The 15,776-nt window shown below is 49.7% G+C and overlaps 1 protein-coding gene across 3 annotated transcripts in view; it reads right to left on the bottom strand.

Moving 5' to 3' along the window:
- SLC4A5 (solute carrier family 4 member 5) overlaps positions 1–15,776 on the bottom strand; it is a 103,143-nt gene that overhangs the window by 54,953 nt on the left and 32,414 nt on the right. For 2 of the 3 annotated variants that reach the window (XM_073897513.1, XM_073897514.1), the window contains exon 4: positions 5,029–5,158. In XM_073897513.1, coding sequence (XP_073753614.1) covers positions 5,029–5,158 — 130 coding nt within the window. Of the gene's footprint in view, positions 1–5,028; positions 5,159–9,812; positions 10,230–15,776 lie in introns of those variants that run through there. The other variant, XM_073897515.1, reaches the window with a different exon arrangement.

Here is a 15,776-nt window from a genome sequence, read left to right as displayed (position 1 = left end):
ACACACACACACACACACACACACACACACACACACACACACACACACACACACATATATATGAAATTATATGCTTGAAAAAATAGGTCTCAAATCCACCCCTTCTCTCTGTTCCCACTGCTAACTTCTTGGTTCAGGGTCCCATCTTTCACTGAGACCAGCCTCCTAACAGGCCCAGTCTTGCCTCCTTTTAATACATTCTCCACATTGAAGCCAGAGTGGCCTCTCCCAGACCATCCTGCTCCTCTCCCCCCAAGTGGTCCTCTGAAGCTCCCAGCATCAAGTTCAAACTGCAAAAGATGGCCTGCGTAGGCCCTCCATGGCTGGCCCCTCACTCCGCAGCCCAGCCACAGGGCATTTCTGCCCCTTCCTCTGTGGGTCTGGTCTCCTTGTTCCCGGGGCCTCTCCTTTCCCCCGCCATACCCTCTCCTGGCTAACTCTGATCTATCTTTCAGGTCTCGGGGTAAACACCTCTTGCTCTTGTTTGTCTTCCTTAACCCCTCCTGTCTAGGCTGGGTGCCCCCACACTGCTTTCACAGCACCCCATCATCAAATGCCTGTTTAACCACTTTTGTGCCCCATTCGACAGAAAGCCCAAATGAGTCGGGATGGCATCTGCCATGTTCATTTTTGTATCTCCAACAGCTGGCTCAGGTTTACAGACAGTAATACTTTGTAAATCATACTTAAATGAATCAGTGAGGTTTGCTGACTTCCGTGCTAAGAGCTCTCAGCTTCCTACTCTGCTTTTATCCATAGAGTTGTCCCAGGTGAGTAGTGAGATAGTGAGACCGAGGGCTGGGGGTGCATTCTGCATGCCCCCCCACCCCCGACAAAGCAGGGAAATGATACTAGGAAGGCATTCTACAAGATCTTAAATAGGAGAGTTTCAAAGCTGAGACAAAGTTCAGGCTTTCCCCTCTATCACATAGAGAGTAGGCAAGCAACTCCACACGTAAGATGCTTCTGAAAATATACTGGTCTGTTTGACCCAACTAAGCTGACCCACTTTTCCTGCCCTTCTTTCTGCCCTTTCCTGGTCATCACACAAATGTCCTCAGAGCATAGGTGTCTCATAAGAACCTCTGGAAAGTTCACTCTTTTGGTCTGCTCTGAATTGAGATCACAGGCAGCTTGGATTTGGAATTTTCTCTAAGAACTCTTAGAAGGCTCTAAGCTCTGGCTATGTCTGAGTAACCCCAAAGGGCCCTCCACACTTGGGTGGGTTCCAGCCCAGATCATTCTTCTCTTCCTGTCCTTGCAGCCAGGCCAACTTGGGCCTGAGAGAGGACAGCATTCTGGGTAAATTGTTTGCTGGTAGTGAGGGGGTTGTGTGCCCCCACCCACCTGATCCAGCCCTCCCTTCAGGCAAGGTCAGTATCAGCAAATAGCCAGCTGCATTTTCCTCCCGGGAATGCTAAAGAGATCGAATTAGTGAAAATCTATCTTATTAACAGCCTGACCTACCAGCATTGATCACACTAGAAGTCACCCCCCACTCCTCCGCACACACAGTCCCCATCATGCGCACAGGGCAAAGCTTCAGTGGAGCTCTAAAAGCCATTTAAATCTGTTCAGGGGTGACTCCTTCTCCAAGGGCTCAAAACATCCCCCAAACTAATAACCCCTGACAAAGCACCACCAGGGAAAATTCCTTGCGGATTTGAGATTTTTCACTCTTAATCTCCTAACTCAATAAAGCAAACACTCCTGCAGCAAATTAAATACTTTTATTAAAGGGTCCCCTCCATTCCCTTTGATGTGGGTGTAGGCCTGCAACCCTCCCAGGGCCTGAGTGTCTGTGTGAGGGGTTGTCCACCCCCCACACCACCATCATTTTCTCCTATTACCCCAAGGAGGCCAGAACCCACTAGGATTTGCAGATTCTTGGATTCTGGAAACTTCTAAGATCTCTGGCTTCCGGGAGTAGATCTCACAGCCTGTCAGCTGAGGGAAATGCTTCCCATTCTTTTGTGGGGGTGTGGCCTGGCCCCAAGCACCTCTACTGTTGCAGTTTGCCTGAAGGAGTCTCCAGCACAGCTGTCCAGGCCAAGGTAGACTTGTTGGCCAATGGTCAAGCCCTTCCTCTGACCTTTCTACAGGCTTGTTGGTCAAACCTCCAACAGTGAGCTGGAAACCTGATGCTGTTAGCTGGACAAAAGATTAAAGGAGGCTAAGTAGAGAAAGGGGACTCGAGGTAGGGAGGCCTGAGCTCCTCTCCTCCCACTGTTTCCTGCCCCCAAGTTGGCCTCCAAGCTGCTTCTCCCTCACATCTGTCTGGAATTGGGTTCAGCAATTTTAACTTCTAGTCATCTTTTTTTTTTTTTAAAGATTTTATTTATTTGTCAGAGAGAGAGAGGAAGAGAGAGAGAGAGCACAAGCAGGGGGAGCGGCAGGCAGAGGGAGAAGCAGGCTCCCCGCTGAGCAGGGAGCCCGATGCAGGGCTCAGTCCCAGGACCCTGGGATCATGACCTGAGCTGAAGGCAGACGCTTACCCAACTGAGCCATCCAGGCGTCCCTAGCCATCACTTTCCTCTCACTATTGGTTTGAGGTCTACTCAGGACCCTTTCAGGGTCACCTCAGAAGCTGCCTACCTTGCAGGGAAACCTACCAGCTTGCAGATGGTAACTGTCAGATCAGACCCTTTTCTATTTCAGGAGGAGCCTCCTTCTAGAAATATTATCTCGTACAGTTTATCAGTTTCATTACAGGGTCGAGAGTGCATAAGGCTCAATGGATCCATTCTGAGAGAGACCAGAAACAATATTTTGTCTGTGGTGACAGACAATCAGGTCTCTGAGGGCCCTGAGGCATTCTTAGCAAGGGCTCTGCAGGCATGCGTGATAGGCCCTCACAGAAGGTCTGGTCCTGGCATTTGTTGCCAGGGGTTCTGGATGCAGCACTTGCCCAGTGGAGAGAACACTCTCTTCTTACTGGGTCTCTGAGAAGGCCCTTCTCAACGTTCCTTCTATTTCCCTACCTTGGACAAGAAAGGGAGGGGAAGCACCAGCTCCTCAGAGGCACTAAGCCACCATAACCCAGACTGGGCTCTATTTAAAATGTCCTACCCTCTCTTCTCAGCCCTGAATAGATGCCCTGGTCTCTGTGGCTGTCTCTATTTCTCATCCCAGTGGAATTGCCTCCAGACTCTATTTCCATGGAAACCCAAACTGAGTCCCTGGAAGTTTGAGGAAGGGGAGGGAGGTAGCTGAGAAAACAGAGAAAGCACGACAAAGTGCATAAGCCCTCAAGCTAGGGTCAGACAGGCCTGGGCTAGAACCCAGACTCAGCAGCCTGCACACTCTGACCCTTGCAAGCTATTTCCCCCTCTAAACCTCAGTATCCTCATCTATAAAATGGGGATAGTAATAGCTCCCACCTCCTCAGGGTCATTGTGCAGCTTGTGTGAGATAAGCCTGTAAATTATTTAGCATATAGTAAGGGCTCACTGAATGGCTGGTAAATAGAGGCTCAAGGGCTTCCATACAGGGATTAGGGCAGGCCAGGAGGCTAGAATTCATTCTTTCCCGGAGGCCTGCAGGGGTTTGGTAGTCCACCCAGGGACCTTTCTTCCAGGAGAGATTAGAAAGGGGAGGCTTGGGGATGTCCAAACCTGCTCTTCCTCGCTCTACAGAGTAACTGCCCAGAGGAGTGAGGTTGGTGAGTGAGGGAGGAGCCCAGGCCATGGGTGGAGCAGCTGCAAGGATCTGGGCATCCTGGTGGCCCCCCAGGCAGAGCCAGTCCTGGACACAGGTAGCAGTTAGTCCAGGTATTCTCAACTGGGGCAACAGCAGCCCCAAAGGGGTCTTGGAGGTGCAAAAAGTTTTAGATATTACCATGGTTTATGGCATCCCAAAGTTCAAGCCAACCTGACAGAACCATGTTCCTTAGTATTTAATTCCTCTCATTAGAAATAAATTAAATCAGGGCGCCTAGGTGGCTCAGTTGGTTGGGCGACTGCCTTCGGCTCAGGTCATGATCCTGGAGTCCCAGGATTGAGTCCCGCATTGGGCTCCCTGCTCAGCAGGGAGTCTGCTTCTCCCTCTGACCCTCTTCCCTCTCGTGCTCTCTATCTCTCACTCTCTCTCTCTCAAATAAATAAATAAAATCTTAAAAAAAAAGAAATAAATTAAATCAAATACTAGTTTATATAAAGTTAATTTAAATTAAAATTTCTTGGGGGTGGGGGCACACTTAAAAAAAAGAAACAGGTTGAGAAACACTGGTATAGCCCACTTTTTGGACTTTCTCAACCACCTCCCCTCCTCTCTCACCAGCCCTTCTTGCTGCCTCCTACCACAGCCTACTTTTTCCTTAGACTCTTGGCAGCATTTGGTGTTGCTGTCCAGTCCAGTTCAGTTAGAAGGCCACCCTGTCCCAGGCACTGAGTATGGCCAGCACTACTCCATACTCCAATCCTCCCTTGGCTCCATGTCTTTACCACATGGTTCCCCAACAGCCTTCTGACTCTTCTCCTTCTACTGCCCCTGTATACACAGTTCCTCTGTCCCCCACCATACACCTCCAGAGCTCCACTCTGCTTGTCCCACCCCAAACTCTGCTGAGTCTCTTTTTTTCAGAGGCCCACTGGACCACTCCACCTGGATTTTTCATGACATACATTTTCCTTCCTCCAGGAAGCCCTCCCTGACTACCCTAGCCCCCTTGGTGCTTTTCCTTCTCGTATGGCATTTAGTTTGAACCATTTGACAAGAAAGTATATATGTCCTTGTATTATTCTCTCATGGCCTCATAGGTATCTGTACTACCTTCCCACCTGGATTTTAATTTGAGAATAAAGACAAAGTGGTAAATGTCTGTTTGCTCCTTAGTGTCCAGCCCAGTTCTGGACACCAAGGAAGGCAGATGTGGAGGTCTTTAGGGGCCAGGGAGTGTCCCAGCAGAACACAATGTGCAAGATGCCACTGGTCAATGGTCCTTCCCACCGGGAGAGTCAGCTCAGCCTGGGCCCCAGGCAGACTGCAGTGGGAAGCCACCTTCTCCCTTCCCCTGGGACTCTGCCTCACCTGGCTGACTCCTTCCACTCCATCTGGTCTCCGTCGTGCTGCAGGGTGTCCATCTCTGTGAAGAGGGTGGGGTTGGGAGCCTCATCTTCCTCCCCCAGGATGTCCTGGAGCTGCTCAGCAGCTGGAGACCCTGCGAAAAGAGGGCAGCAGGGTCTGCTGAATGGCCTGGGGGAAGCTAAGGGCTGCATGGCCAATTGAAATGGGGCAGGAGCCAAGCTCAAGGGACAAAGTATTTCCTAATTTAGTAAAACTAAGTCCAGCTTCTGGGTGAAGCTAGACTCACACCTCTGTGGGTTGGTTGTGGGTGAGATATTCTTAGAGATAAAGGGGACGACAGGATTTAGTCTGCATTCAGACTCCAGGGTCTTGCAGCTGACAAGGAAGGAGGATAGAAAATGGCCAAAGCTGGGCAGCAGCAAGAGTGGAAGACAGAAAAGCGACGAGTGAGAAAAACTCTGACCCAGCCTCAGCATAACAAACCCAGAGGGACCCCTTTTCCCACTGGGCCCCAACCCAGTCAACTCCCAGTGCTGGCCTTGAAGGGGCAGTCAGCCTGTGAAAGGAGGTGCTTGTACTAGTGTGCCTCAGCAGCCCACCTTCTTCATGGGCACAGGGACACAACCTATTCCTGAGCTCCCACTCTGCTTCGCAATTGCCTACTGCATGTCACCTCCTGGCTGTCTCTGAGGCACCTCAAGTCAGCGTTCCAACACTGAACATGTACCCTTCCCCAAACATGCTTCCCTTCCTGCCTCCCTTTTTTTTTTTTTTTTTAAGATTTTATTTATTTATTTGACAGAGAAAGAGCACAGCAGGGGGAGCGGCAGACAGAGGGAGAGGGAGAAGCAGACTTCCCTACTGAGCAGGCAGCCTGGTGCAGGACTCCATCCCAGGACCCTGGGATTATGACCTGAGCAGAAGGCAGATGCTTAACCAACTGAGCCAGCCAGGCACCCCTTTTCTTTCCTTTCTCTTACTCAGTATTTCATGAAAGTCTACTATGTGCCAGGCATTGTTCCAGGTGTCAGAAAACAAAGCTGGGAGGAAGGCCCATATATCCCTGCTCTCTTGAATGTCTGTTGTAGTGGCAGAAACAGACCAAAAACAGGTAAATAAAAGCATAAATGATCATTTCAGGTAGTGATAAGCGTTCTGGAAAAAAAAAAAAAGATAAAATAAAGCAACAGAACTACGTTAGAGAGATTGGTTAAGGAAGACCCCCCTGAGGAGTGTGTGTCTGAACTGTGACTTGGAAGAAGAGAATGAGCCACTTGTACATCTCTGGAAAAAGAGTCCTCCAAGTGTTTCAAAGACCCTGAAGTGAGAATGTGCTGGCCATTGTGTCTACAGCATGGTAAGCAAGAGAGAGGCAGGGCATGATGTGGAAAGCCTTGGTTGAAGGCATGGCCGCCCACCCAACTGTACAGGCTAGACACCCTGCAGTCATCTTCACCTCAACCACTTTCTCTCACCTCCGCCCCCCTATTGAAAGTGTTCAAGAATACTTCCCTCTTCACCAGTCCCTTTGCCCCTGGCCTGGTTCAGTCTCTCACTGATTGTCTCCTGGGCTTCATCCAGTTTTCCCCTTCCTCCAAGCCCCTCTGTCCCCTCAATTTATCATCCCCACTGGCCCCCACTTGTTTCTCCATAGATTCCCAGGGGTCAATAATTTCAACTACTTTGTCATCATGCTCTCCCCCCTTACTCCTTGCCTTCCCAGTAAAACCAGGCAGCCAATGGCCAAACAAGAATTCACGGGCCCAGTCTTTGCCTCTGCAGGAGTGTATGCTGTGGGATGGTGGAGACAAGGCCCACAAGGGGCTTGCAATCCAGCTAGACATGGGTATGAATCCAAGAGGTGCCACTTGCTTACAGGTGTTCAGTCTGAGTAAGCAGGATTGTTGGAAGGAACGAGGAGGTAAGTCAGATCAAGAGAATAGGACACATGTGACAGGTGCTAATGCCCTTCACCAACAACGCAACGCCCAGGCTCATGAGCCCCGCTGGAGAAAACCATCCAAATAGTGCAAATGAAGGGTTTCCACCCTCAGCAGGTCCCAGAAGTGCAGCCACCTCCCACTCATCCTTGTCAGCACCGGGTCCCATGTCCCTCGATGCCATTCCTAACCATTGCTCCTCTCTTCAAGCCTCTTGATCCATCTCCTACCCACCTCACCAAGGAAATAAAGGCCTCCAGACATAAAATCCATCTCTGTCTCCCTTCTTACCACTGTGCTCTTACCCCTTCCCACTTTGTAGTCCACTTTTGAACAAAGGAGTCCTTCCTCCAGCTTAATCTCTGGCCCCATTTATTTTCTGCTGGGTCCTTATTTTTTCAACTAGCCTTTCCTTACCTTGGTCTTCAACTTCTTCTCTCCACTCTTTTTCTCCCAGCCTATAAACAGTTCTTCCTACCCTAGAACACTCTCCCCTGACCCTGCCTTCCCTTCTAAGCTCTCCTGCTCTCCTTTCCGTCCAGCAGCGCCACTTGCTGTCTCCCCTTCCTCCTTACCCAATCACTTTCCAACCTGCTACAACTGGTTCAGCCCCACCTCTCTAAGGGACAGAGATTTCAAACTAGCAGCTCAAAGATAATGTTTAATTTAGCTCTCACAGAGTATAAAAGCTTTTGAAATTGTTGCAAACATAAAGAACTGTGAGATTTCATATAACAATCCAGATTTCTGACTTTTCTTAAAAATTCAGATGCTCTGGTGACCGTGCCTACATTCCTGCTTGGCAACAATCAACTAGGGCTGAGTGATGGCTGCTTTCTTCAGGTGGGCATGTACATTTTTTCTTTAAAGTCCTTTTATTTGAATATAGCTGACACACAATGTTATGGGCATATACATTTTAGTCTGCCACAGCCCCCACTGCTCCCTACTCTACCCTGCTAATCTCATTTATGTTATGCATCTGAGTTTATAACCATGCCCTGAGATCGCTTTTGTTATCTTATTCTCAAACCAGTAAGTTAATAAAACCAAGCAAACGAACAGGTCTGGCTTATCTCTTTGGGTCGTCAGTGGTGCCTGACTGCTCCCTCTGAACTGACATGGTACTCTTGGCTCTCATAACACAGTACTTTCTTGATATTTTTTTCCTCTCTTTGAGGACGCCTCAGTATCTTTCCCTGGCCCCTCTTGCCTGTCTTACTTAAATCTTCATCTTCCCCAAGATCTCTCCTTGGCTTTCTTCTCTTTTCTCTTTCTACACTCTGTACCATCTTGTGTTCTTTATGGTGTCACCTTACAGATGAGGTCACCCATGTCTCCAGACCCTGCCTGTATTGAGCATTTTCAACAGTCACCTGGATTATTCCATCTGGGAGTTCCACAGCCTTCGCAAGTCAACCTCAGTATATTCAAAACGGTTTCCTTATTCCAACACCCCAACCCTGCCCTTCTGTTTTGAATGACAGCACTGCTAGCTACCCAGCCATCCAGATAAGAAACACTGGACTTGGGGCGCCTGAGTGGCTCAGTTGGTTAAGCGTCTGCCTTCGGCTCAGGTCATGATCCCAGGGTCCTGGGATCAAGCCCCACGTCGGGCTTCCTGCTCAGTGGGGAGCCTGCTTCTCCCTCTCCCTCTGTCTGCCACTCTCTCTCTCTCTGTCAAATAAATAAATAAAATCTTTTTTAAAAAAATCAAAGAAAACAAACACTGGACTCACTCCTGAAGCCTCTTTCTCACCATTCATGTCCAATCAGACACTAACCTCTTTCCCTTGCTTACTAAATACTTTTTAGCTCTCTTTTTTTTTTTTTCCATACCCACTGCCACCATCTTAGTTCAGGTTCTCATTATTTCCTGTTCCTATCGCTGTGAGAGCCTCCTACTGCTCCTACCACCTCTGGTTGCATAATCCACCCCTACTCCCTATGTGGCAGCAAAGTGTGCTTCTAAAACATTTCAAACATGCTCACGTGACATACTCCTGAGTGTCATGGTCCTCTTTGGGCAGCACCATAAAATATTTTGCATAGGACTTAGAAATGATTTTACTAGCAGAAAATACTATTTACCTGTATATAGCTCAATCTACCTCATTTATTTAGATGAATTTTATTTCTGAATTTTTCTGTTACTTTAAACATAGTCTTTTCATTGGGTTATTGATTGCTGACACTTGCTAGCAGACACCAAAGGTAAGGAAATTTTATAGAAGAAAAACTAACAATTGAACAAATAACCGTATTTTTTTTTTCTTTAGATTGGGAGAAGACTAGGACTCTGATTCTGAGAGGACACACCAATTCTCCATGGAATCAGAGCTCAAGAACGACTCTTTTAAAATGTAGATTTGATTATGTTACTCTCCAGGTGAAAAACCCTTAATAGGCTCTGTATTATGTAGAGCCTAGGTTCTATGACATGGCTCAAAACATCCCTTGTGATCTGGCCCTCACCTGCCTTTTTAGGTTCTACCGTGGTCCTCAGCCAGATGCCCTGGAAGCCAGTCACCCTTAACCCCAGATACCCTTGACCCTAGCCACCCCAGGCCCCAGCCACTCCCAGTGCCAGATACCTTTGAGCCCAGCCATCCCTGACCCCAGACACCCCAGACCCCAGTACCCCCAGTCACAGATAGCCTGGACCCCAGCCAGTTCTCTGAAGAGGGAGGCACCTCACTCCTTGGATCCTAGTGCCTACTGCTCCCTAAGTTTGGAGTTCCCCATCCCTTCAAAGCCAGACAAGAAGACAAAGAGACGGAAGAATCATGGAGAGCTGAGACAGGGCAGACAGCAGGATGCCTGAAGCAGCCCTGTCCGGGGCATTACCTGCTCCCTGGAATAGCTGAGCGCTGGGGTCTCCAGCTGTTGGCACCGCCTCGGGCCCCAGCCTGTTTGTGCTGCCGCCCCGGCCACTGCTTCCAAACGTCCTCTTGCCCACCGGGTCACAACAAACTCGCTTCTGTTTCCAGTTACGCACCACGGGAGGCGTGGGAGAGAAGAGGGAGAGGGAGACCGAGACAGAGAGAGAGACAGAGACAGAGACAGGGGAGGAAGGTGGGAAAGCCTGGGGAGGTGGCGAGAGCGGGCGGTAAGCGGGAGAGAAGAGCGATGTAGGAAGTGTGAGAGAGACTGTGTGTAAGACAGCAAGACCGTACTGAGGGTGAATGAAAGATACTGTGAGCCTGACAGAACTGTGTGTGTGAGAGAGAGCAATGTGAGGGGCGGGGGTCCTCAAGCGCCCTGCAGAGGGAAGGGCTCAGTGGCGCCGCAGAGGCCGGAGCAGGCAGCCGGGCCTTCCCAGCAGCAGGGGCGCTGGCAGCGCGGCCTGTGAGAGCACGGGAACTGCCCCGTCCCCTCCCCGCCCTCCTCCCCCATGAGGGCTCCGTGAGAGCCCGGGCACCTCTCCTCGGGCCCCCTTATAAAGGCAGAGGTAGGATTTGCCGGGAGACTCCCCAGGGCCTCCTTAAGAGCCGTGGCCGCAGGTGAGCTGGCTGGAGAGTGGCTGTCCTCTCAGCGGCACAGCGCCCCAGGGGAGGTGGGGCGGTTGGGGGTGGGGGCTGCTGTGGGGTCTCGCGTTCCAAAGCAACCACGCCTGGTCAGTAAAGTTCCATGCACCTGGTTTCTCCCTGTCCCCAACTCTAAACCCAAACTCCTGATCCTCTACCTCTTCAGCTACTTCCACGACAAAGTGCCAAATAGCGTCACTCAGAGGGTGTTTCCTGAGAGCCCACAGACAGTGGGAACTGGTCACTGGAGGGTGTGAGGCGAACCCCAATGGGGAATTATTTTGCTCTGCTGAGAAACTCCTAATCTCCTGGGTTCGGTTCAACAAATGCTTACTGAGCACTTAGAATGTGCCAAGGTTGATTAGAGGTCACTGGGAGGCTGCTGCTCCAAGGGGCACTGAGCCCTGAATTCTCTAAGTCTCAGGGCTAGGAGGGGGCTTAGCCGCTGTCGAATCCAAGCCCTTTCCCTCACAGATGAGGAACTGGAAACCCAGTTTACGCCACTGAAGGCCCCACCAGGGCAGCCTAGAGGAGAGCAAAGCCTGCTGACGTCCTCCAACTCACACTGCCCACCCGTGGCTGACCCCTAGTCATCACGTTTTCATACCTGAGGCTCAAGGAACAAGGATGCTTGGGCGCCTGGGTGGCTCAGTTGGTTAAGCGACTGCCTTCGGCTCAGGTCATGATCCTGGAGTCCAGGGATCGAGTCCCGCATCGGGCTCCCTGCTCAGCGGGGAGTCTGCTTCTCCCTCTGACCCTCTTCGCTCTCGTGCTATCTCTCATTCTCTCCCTCTCAAATAAATAAATAAAATCTTTAAAAAAAAAAAAAGGAATAAGGATGCCTGCTTTCAAGTTGAGGAAACAGCAGCAGAAGGTCAGGGGTGTCTGTTTAGGTGCTGGGCTCCAAGCAAACATCACCATCCAGGAGTTTCTGCCATGGTGGGCTCCTCAGCAGGACAGGATGCAGAGGAGACAGGCACCTCCCCGGGGTCCTAGGCTCTACAGGTCATACTGCAATGTGGCTGAAGTCAGCCTGCCTCTTCCCGAGCACCACTGGGCAGCTACTACATGCCACAACGGGTCAGGGGCTGGGGGTGACCCCGAAACACCACAGAAACACCCAAAGAGAGATCATCAAGGATGCCAGAGGATTCTCTTTATTGCTGCGGTGCTTTAAGACCCCAGACCTGGGTTTAACACCTGACTCTGCTAATTACTGGCTGTAGGATGTTGGCAAAGCATGAAGCTCTTGGAGCCTTAGTTTTCCCCCTCTATAAAGTGGGGCTAATCACACCTACCTTACTAGACAGTGGTGGGCATTAAGTGCAATAATATATGTGATATGGATGGCCCAGTGCTTGGTATACACCAGTCACCCAATAAATGCTACGGCTCTGAATGTTATTGCCAATGGGCCTGACGCCTTTCTCCCTTATTACCAGTTACCAGCCTGGCCCTTTTAAACATTGCAAGGGCTCACTCCTTTTCAGCCTCTAAATGCCCACGCTGCTCCCATGCTTCCTCCCTACCCTCCACCCCGAGGCCCTTCCACTCTCTCTGCCCCTCCCTCCTGCGTACAGAAGGTTTAGCGCACCACATGCTGGGCTCCCGGATCAGCGTGACTCTAATGCACTGTGGGCCCCACGTGCATGCAGCACATCAGAAGTTAATCTCCATAATGAGAAATGCCACAGGTAATAGCCCCTGTGGTTGATAGCACACAGCTGAGAGTCACATAGTGATGGCTGGAGGACTGGACTCCACCAGCAGTTGCTGCGTGAAACTAACAGTGCAAGAGCCAGCTTCGGGAAGCACAATAAAAGAAGTAAGCAGAATTGTGCTTTTACTGAGTGGGGACTGTCCAGTCACTGGATGAGCAAAGCACAAAATGATCTAGGGGACTACAAACCAGCAAGGCTTCAACCCCCAGGAAAGACCTGGAAGGCATTTAGGACAGTCAGGAAGTCAAGATGAGGAGTTGGTCCTGGGGCCCTGGGCTCTGGACGAGCCCTTTCAGAGGTTCCCACCCTCTCTCTTGGATTCCACACAGATCTCTAGATAGCCAGCTTTGCGAGGCTGGAGTCTGCCTTGCTCCAATCATGCTGCTGGCCCCCAGCACAGAGCTCACACAGCATGGGCACTCAATAAATATTTGCTGGGTGAATGAATTTCACTGATTAACACTCATGAGCGTATCAGCTGGGATTAGGCTTGGCAAGAAAGGAGCCTAGGACAAGGAAATGCTGCTGGGGGTGGAGCTGGGTGGCAGCTTTGGGTAGCTCAAGGCCACTGAATATTGGGGAGTGGGAGACTGACCTAGAGTTCTAAAGTCATTGTGTGAAGTGGGTCTCAAGAGGCTATGTGAAGGCCCCAAGTCCTAATTTCATGGACAGTAAAGTTCTTTGACTAGGAAGCTGTCCTAAAACTCCAAATGTGCTGAGAGAAGAAGAGAATCTGCCCCCATTCGTGTTTACAGGAATTCCTCCTGTCCTGGGTATTTTAGAGATGTCAGCCCAGGCCATACCCCTCCCCAAAAGGATGACCCTCTGGCAGCTGTGTTGGTGGAAGGTATGACCTGTGCCCCTTGGCTACAGGTCATCAGACCACGAACAGTTCATTGCACAGCTGACCCAAGCCTGGAAACTTTAAATTGGGTCTCTAAGATAGCTGGGGCCTTGCCTGATGGTCTCTGGAAGAGAGAGCATGTAAACTGGAACACAAGGGCACAGAAGATGCAGAAAAGGCTACAGAAGGAGGGGAATGGAGGAGACCCACAGGAGAGGCAGGGAAAGAGGCCATCAGTCCCAGAGAGGGGATTGAGAGGTGCTGTGTCCACTCGCTGAGCCTGGCTATTTATTCTGCTTTGGGACCATGAGAGGCTTCTTTAATCTTAGGATATCAGCCCCCCCACCCCAACACACACACATTCTCTCCTTGCCCAAGCCAGCTCAGATAAGTTTCTGTTACTTGTGATCAAATTACCTTCTTAATCACGAGTGCCCCTTATATGAAGTTCTAGGGTATGGAAATTTTCTTCTGTGTACCTTCTTAAAAACTGCAAGTGTAAGAGTTATAAAGAACGTTGAGTCACTGTGGTAAGAATAGTTAGAATAAGAAAGAATGGGGAATCTGTGAAAGAGGGGAGTAAAGCAATGGCACAGCAGGCCAAAAGCAAGACAAGAAGGAAGGTCCTGGGAAAAAAACCCTGGTGGTGGCCCTGGCCGAGGAGCTGTGTCAGGGGACTGAGGACCTGGCAGAGCCTGGCAAGTGCACTGCTGGGTTCCCTACAGGCTCATGGATGGAACCAAGCCTCGAAGATCTTGGTGTGTTGGGCAAGCGGGACTTTTACCCAAATTCAAATGAGATCCCTTAGCCTTCCCCGGGAAGGGCATCAACCTCAGTAGGATATCAGAGGGACCTTGAGCATTTGCAGGAGACCCCCCAGAGAAAAGAGAACAATGACATTCATCTACTGGAGCTCTGGAGGAGGAGGTTCTGACTTTTCTGGGGAGCCAAAAAGTAAAAGGCGATTGATTGTACTATATCCATTATTTATCATTTAAGGTGTGTGAAATGTTACTGAGAGTCTTCAATTAGCATGTGGCTTTTATTGTTTTGTTTTAGTGACTATAAATGCAGTAAAGTGAAGAAATCATGATTTAAAATACAAAAAGACAGTTGCTGCTTCTCCTGCCAAGGCCATCGGGGATGTGGGGGGCCCCGAGTCACACAGGGAATCCTGACATGGCCTGCAGAGGCCCGTGGGGCGGGAGAAGGGGGAGAAGGCAGTATCGAGCCTCTTTCAAGTCTTCGAGGCTGCTGAAGGGCTAGACTTAAAAGAGACGGTCTCTGTGTTTAGGTCAACCCGTTATGTGGCCTCAGCTGCACAAAAATGGGCCCTGAGTCAAGGAGGGGCGGGAAGAGAAATTAATGTGACTGAAAAGTGAGGGGACTGGGTGTGTGTGTGTGAGGAGGGGGCTCAGCACTGAAAGCAAGGAGATGTGAGGGAACTCGGGAGGGGACAGGGGCTGGGCAGGAGGTCCCCAAAATATGGTAGGAGGCTGGAACTGCAGAGAAAAATGCTCAATGGGAAATTCCAGTGGCCAGAGGATTTTTAAGAACAGGGATGTCTAGTAACTCATTTTTAAAAATTGTGTATCTCTGCGATGTTAAACTTGGTTCCAAACCTCCAGCAAAGCCTGCCACTCACATGTATGCCATATGTAACCAACTTGGGGGGAACCAAAGAAGGTCTGAACTCCATGCCGGAGCTGGCCAGGAGGTAAAGGCGGAGGACAGGTATAGGAGGTGAAACACAGAGAGATGACAAGCCCACCAGGGAGGGACTTGGAGCCAGGGTGACACTGAGATTGGCAGCCCCTGGGAATACACAGCAATTTCAGCAAAGACATGGACCTCCCCCAGGATGAGGTCATGGAGATTAGAGTCCACTTTAGCTAATTCTCCAGGAATAAGATAAACCTGGCTAATGCATGGTTTATGAAAACTTTCCATTTATTAGGATCCTCATTGGTTCACTTGCAAACGTGGACTCTCAACCCCAAATTCCCCTCAAGGTCTTAAGGTCACTAACTCAGGATTCTCTTCTAATAGGACTTTTTGTTTGTTTTTAGAATAGCTCTCATGGCTGGGGAGGGAATGCTATGTATGTTGATAATTCCAGGAGATCCAGGTTTTAAAGTGTCAAAGTACAAGAAGAAAAAGAAAATACATGCTTCCTTTGGGAAATATATTTTAATTTGCTTTCCTGCCTGACCCCCACCCCAAAGGGGGCATATAAAGTCTAGAACGATCCTCATTCTTTCTCCTTTTCTGTTTTCCTTTCCCTCACCTCTCTCCAAGCTGTATCCTTCCAAGACACAGATTTGTAAGGTACACAAAGGCAAGGAAGCTACCCCATTTTAAAGCTTCAAACTCTAAAAGAACCCTAACCATCTTTGCACCTATGCTGGAAATTGCCTGTTTCAGGAACTATTCATGGAGGAGACGCTTTAGAGACAAATATGTGTTCTGTCCCAACCCTTGCTCCTTCCTCATCAGAAGTGAGAACGGAAGGCCACATGAAATATATCCTTGATCCTAAGGCCTTGGAATGAGGCTCAATATGAGGCTCAAATGCCTGACTGGAAAACAGTCTTTCTCTCTTTTACTGCTCCTCTTGGGGTGGTTTTGATCTTCTGGTGACTCCAGAGTTAATACTGGGCAAGTAGAAGAAGACCTTAATAATTTTTCACACGCCTCCCACCAAAAGGATCTCATAAGC

This window comes from Callorhinus ursinus, unplaced genomic scaffold (assembly GCF_003265705.2).
Source record: "Callorhinus ursinus isolate GAN/ISIS: 27379988/994484 unplaced genomic scaffold, GSC_fseal_2.0 scaffold10, whole genome shotgun sequence".
Classification (NCBI taxonomy): Eukaryota; Metazoa; Chordata; class Mammalia; order Carnivora; family Otariidae; genus Callorhinus; species Callorhinus ursinus.
The sequence above is the reverse complement of the archived record's forward strand: the minus strand, read 5'-3'. Positions and strand labels throughout refer to the sequence as shown.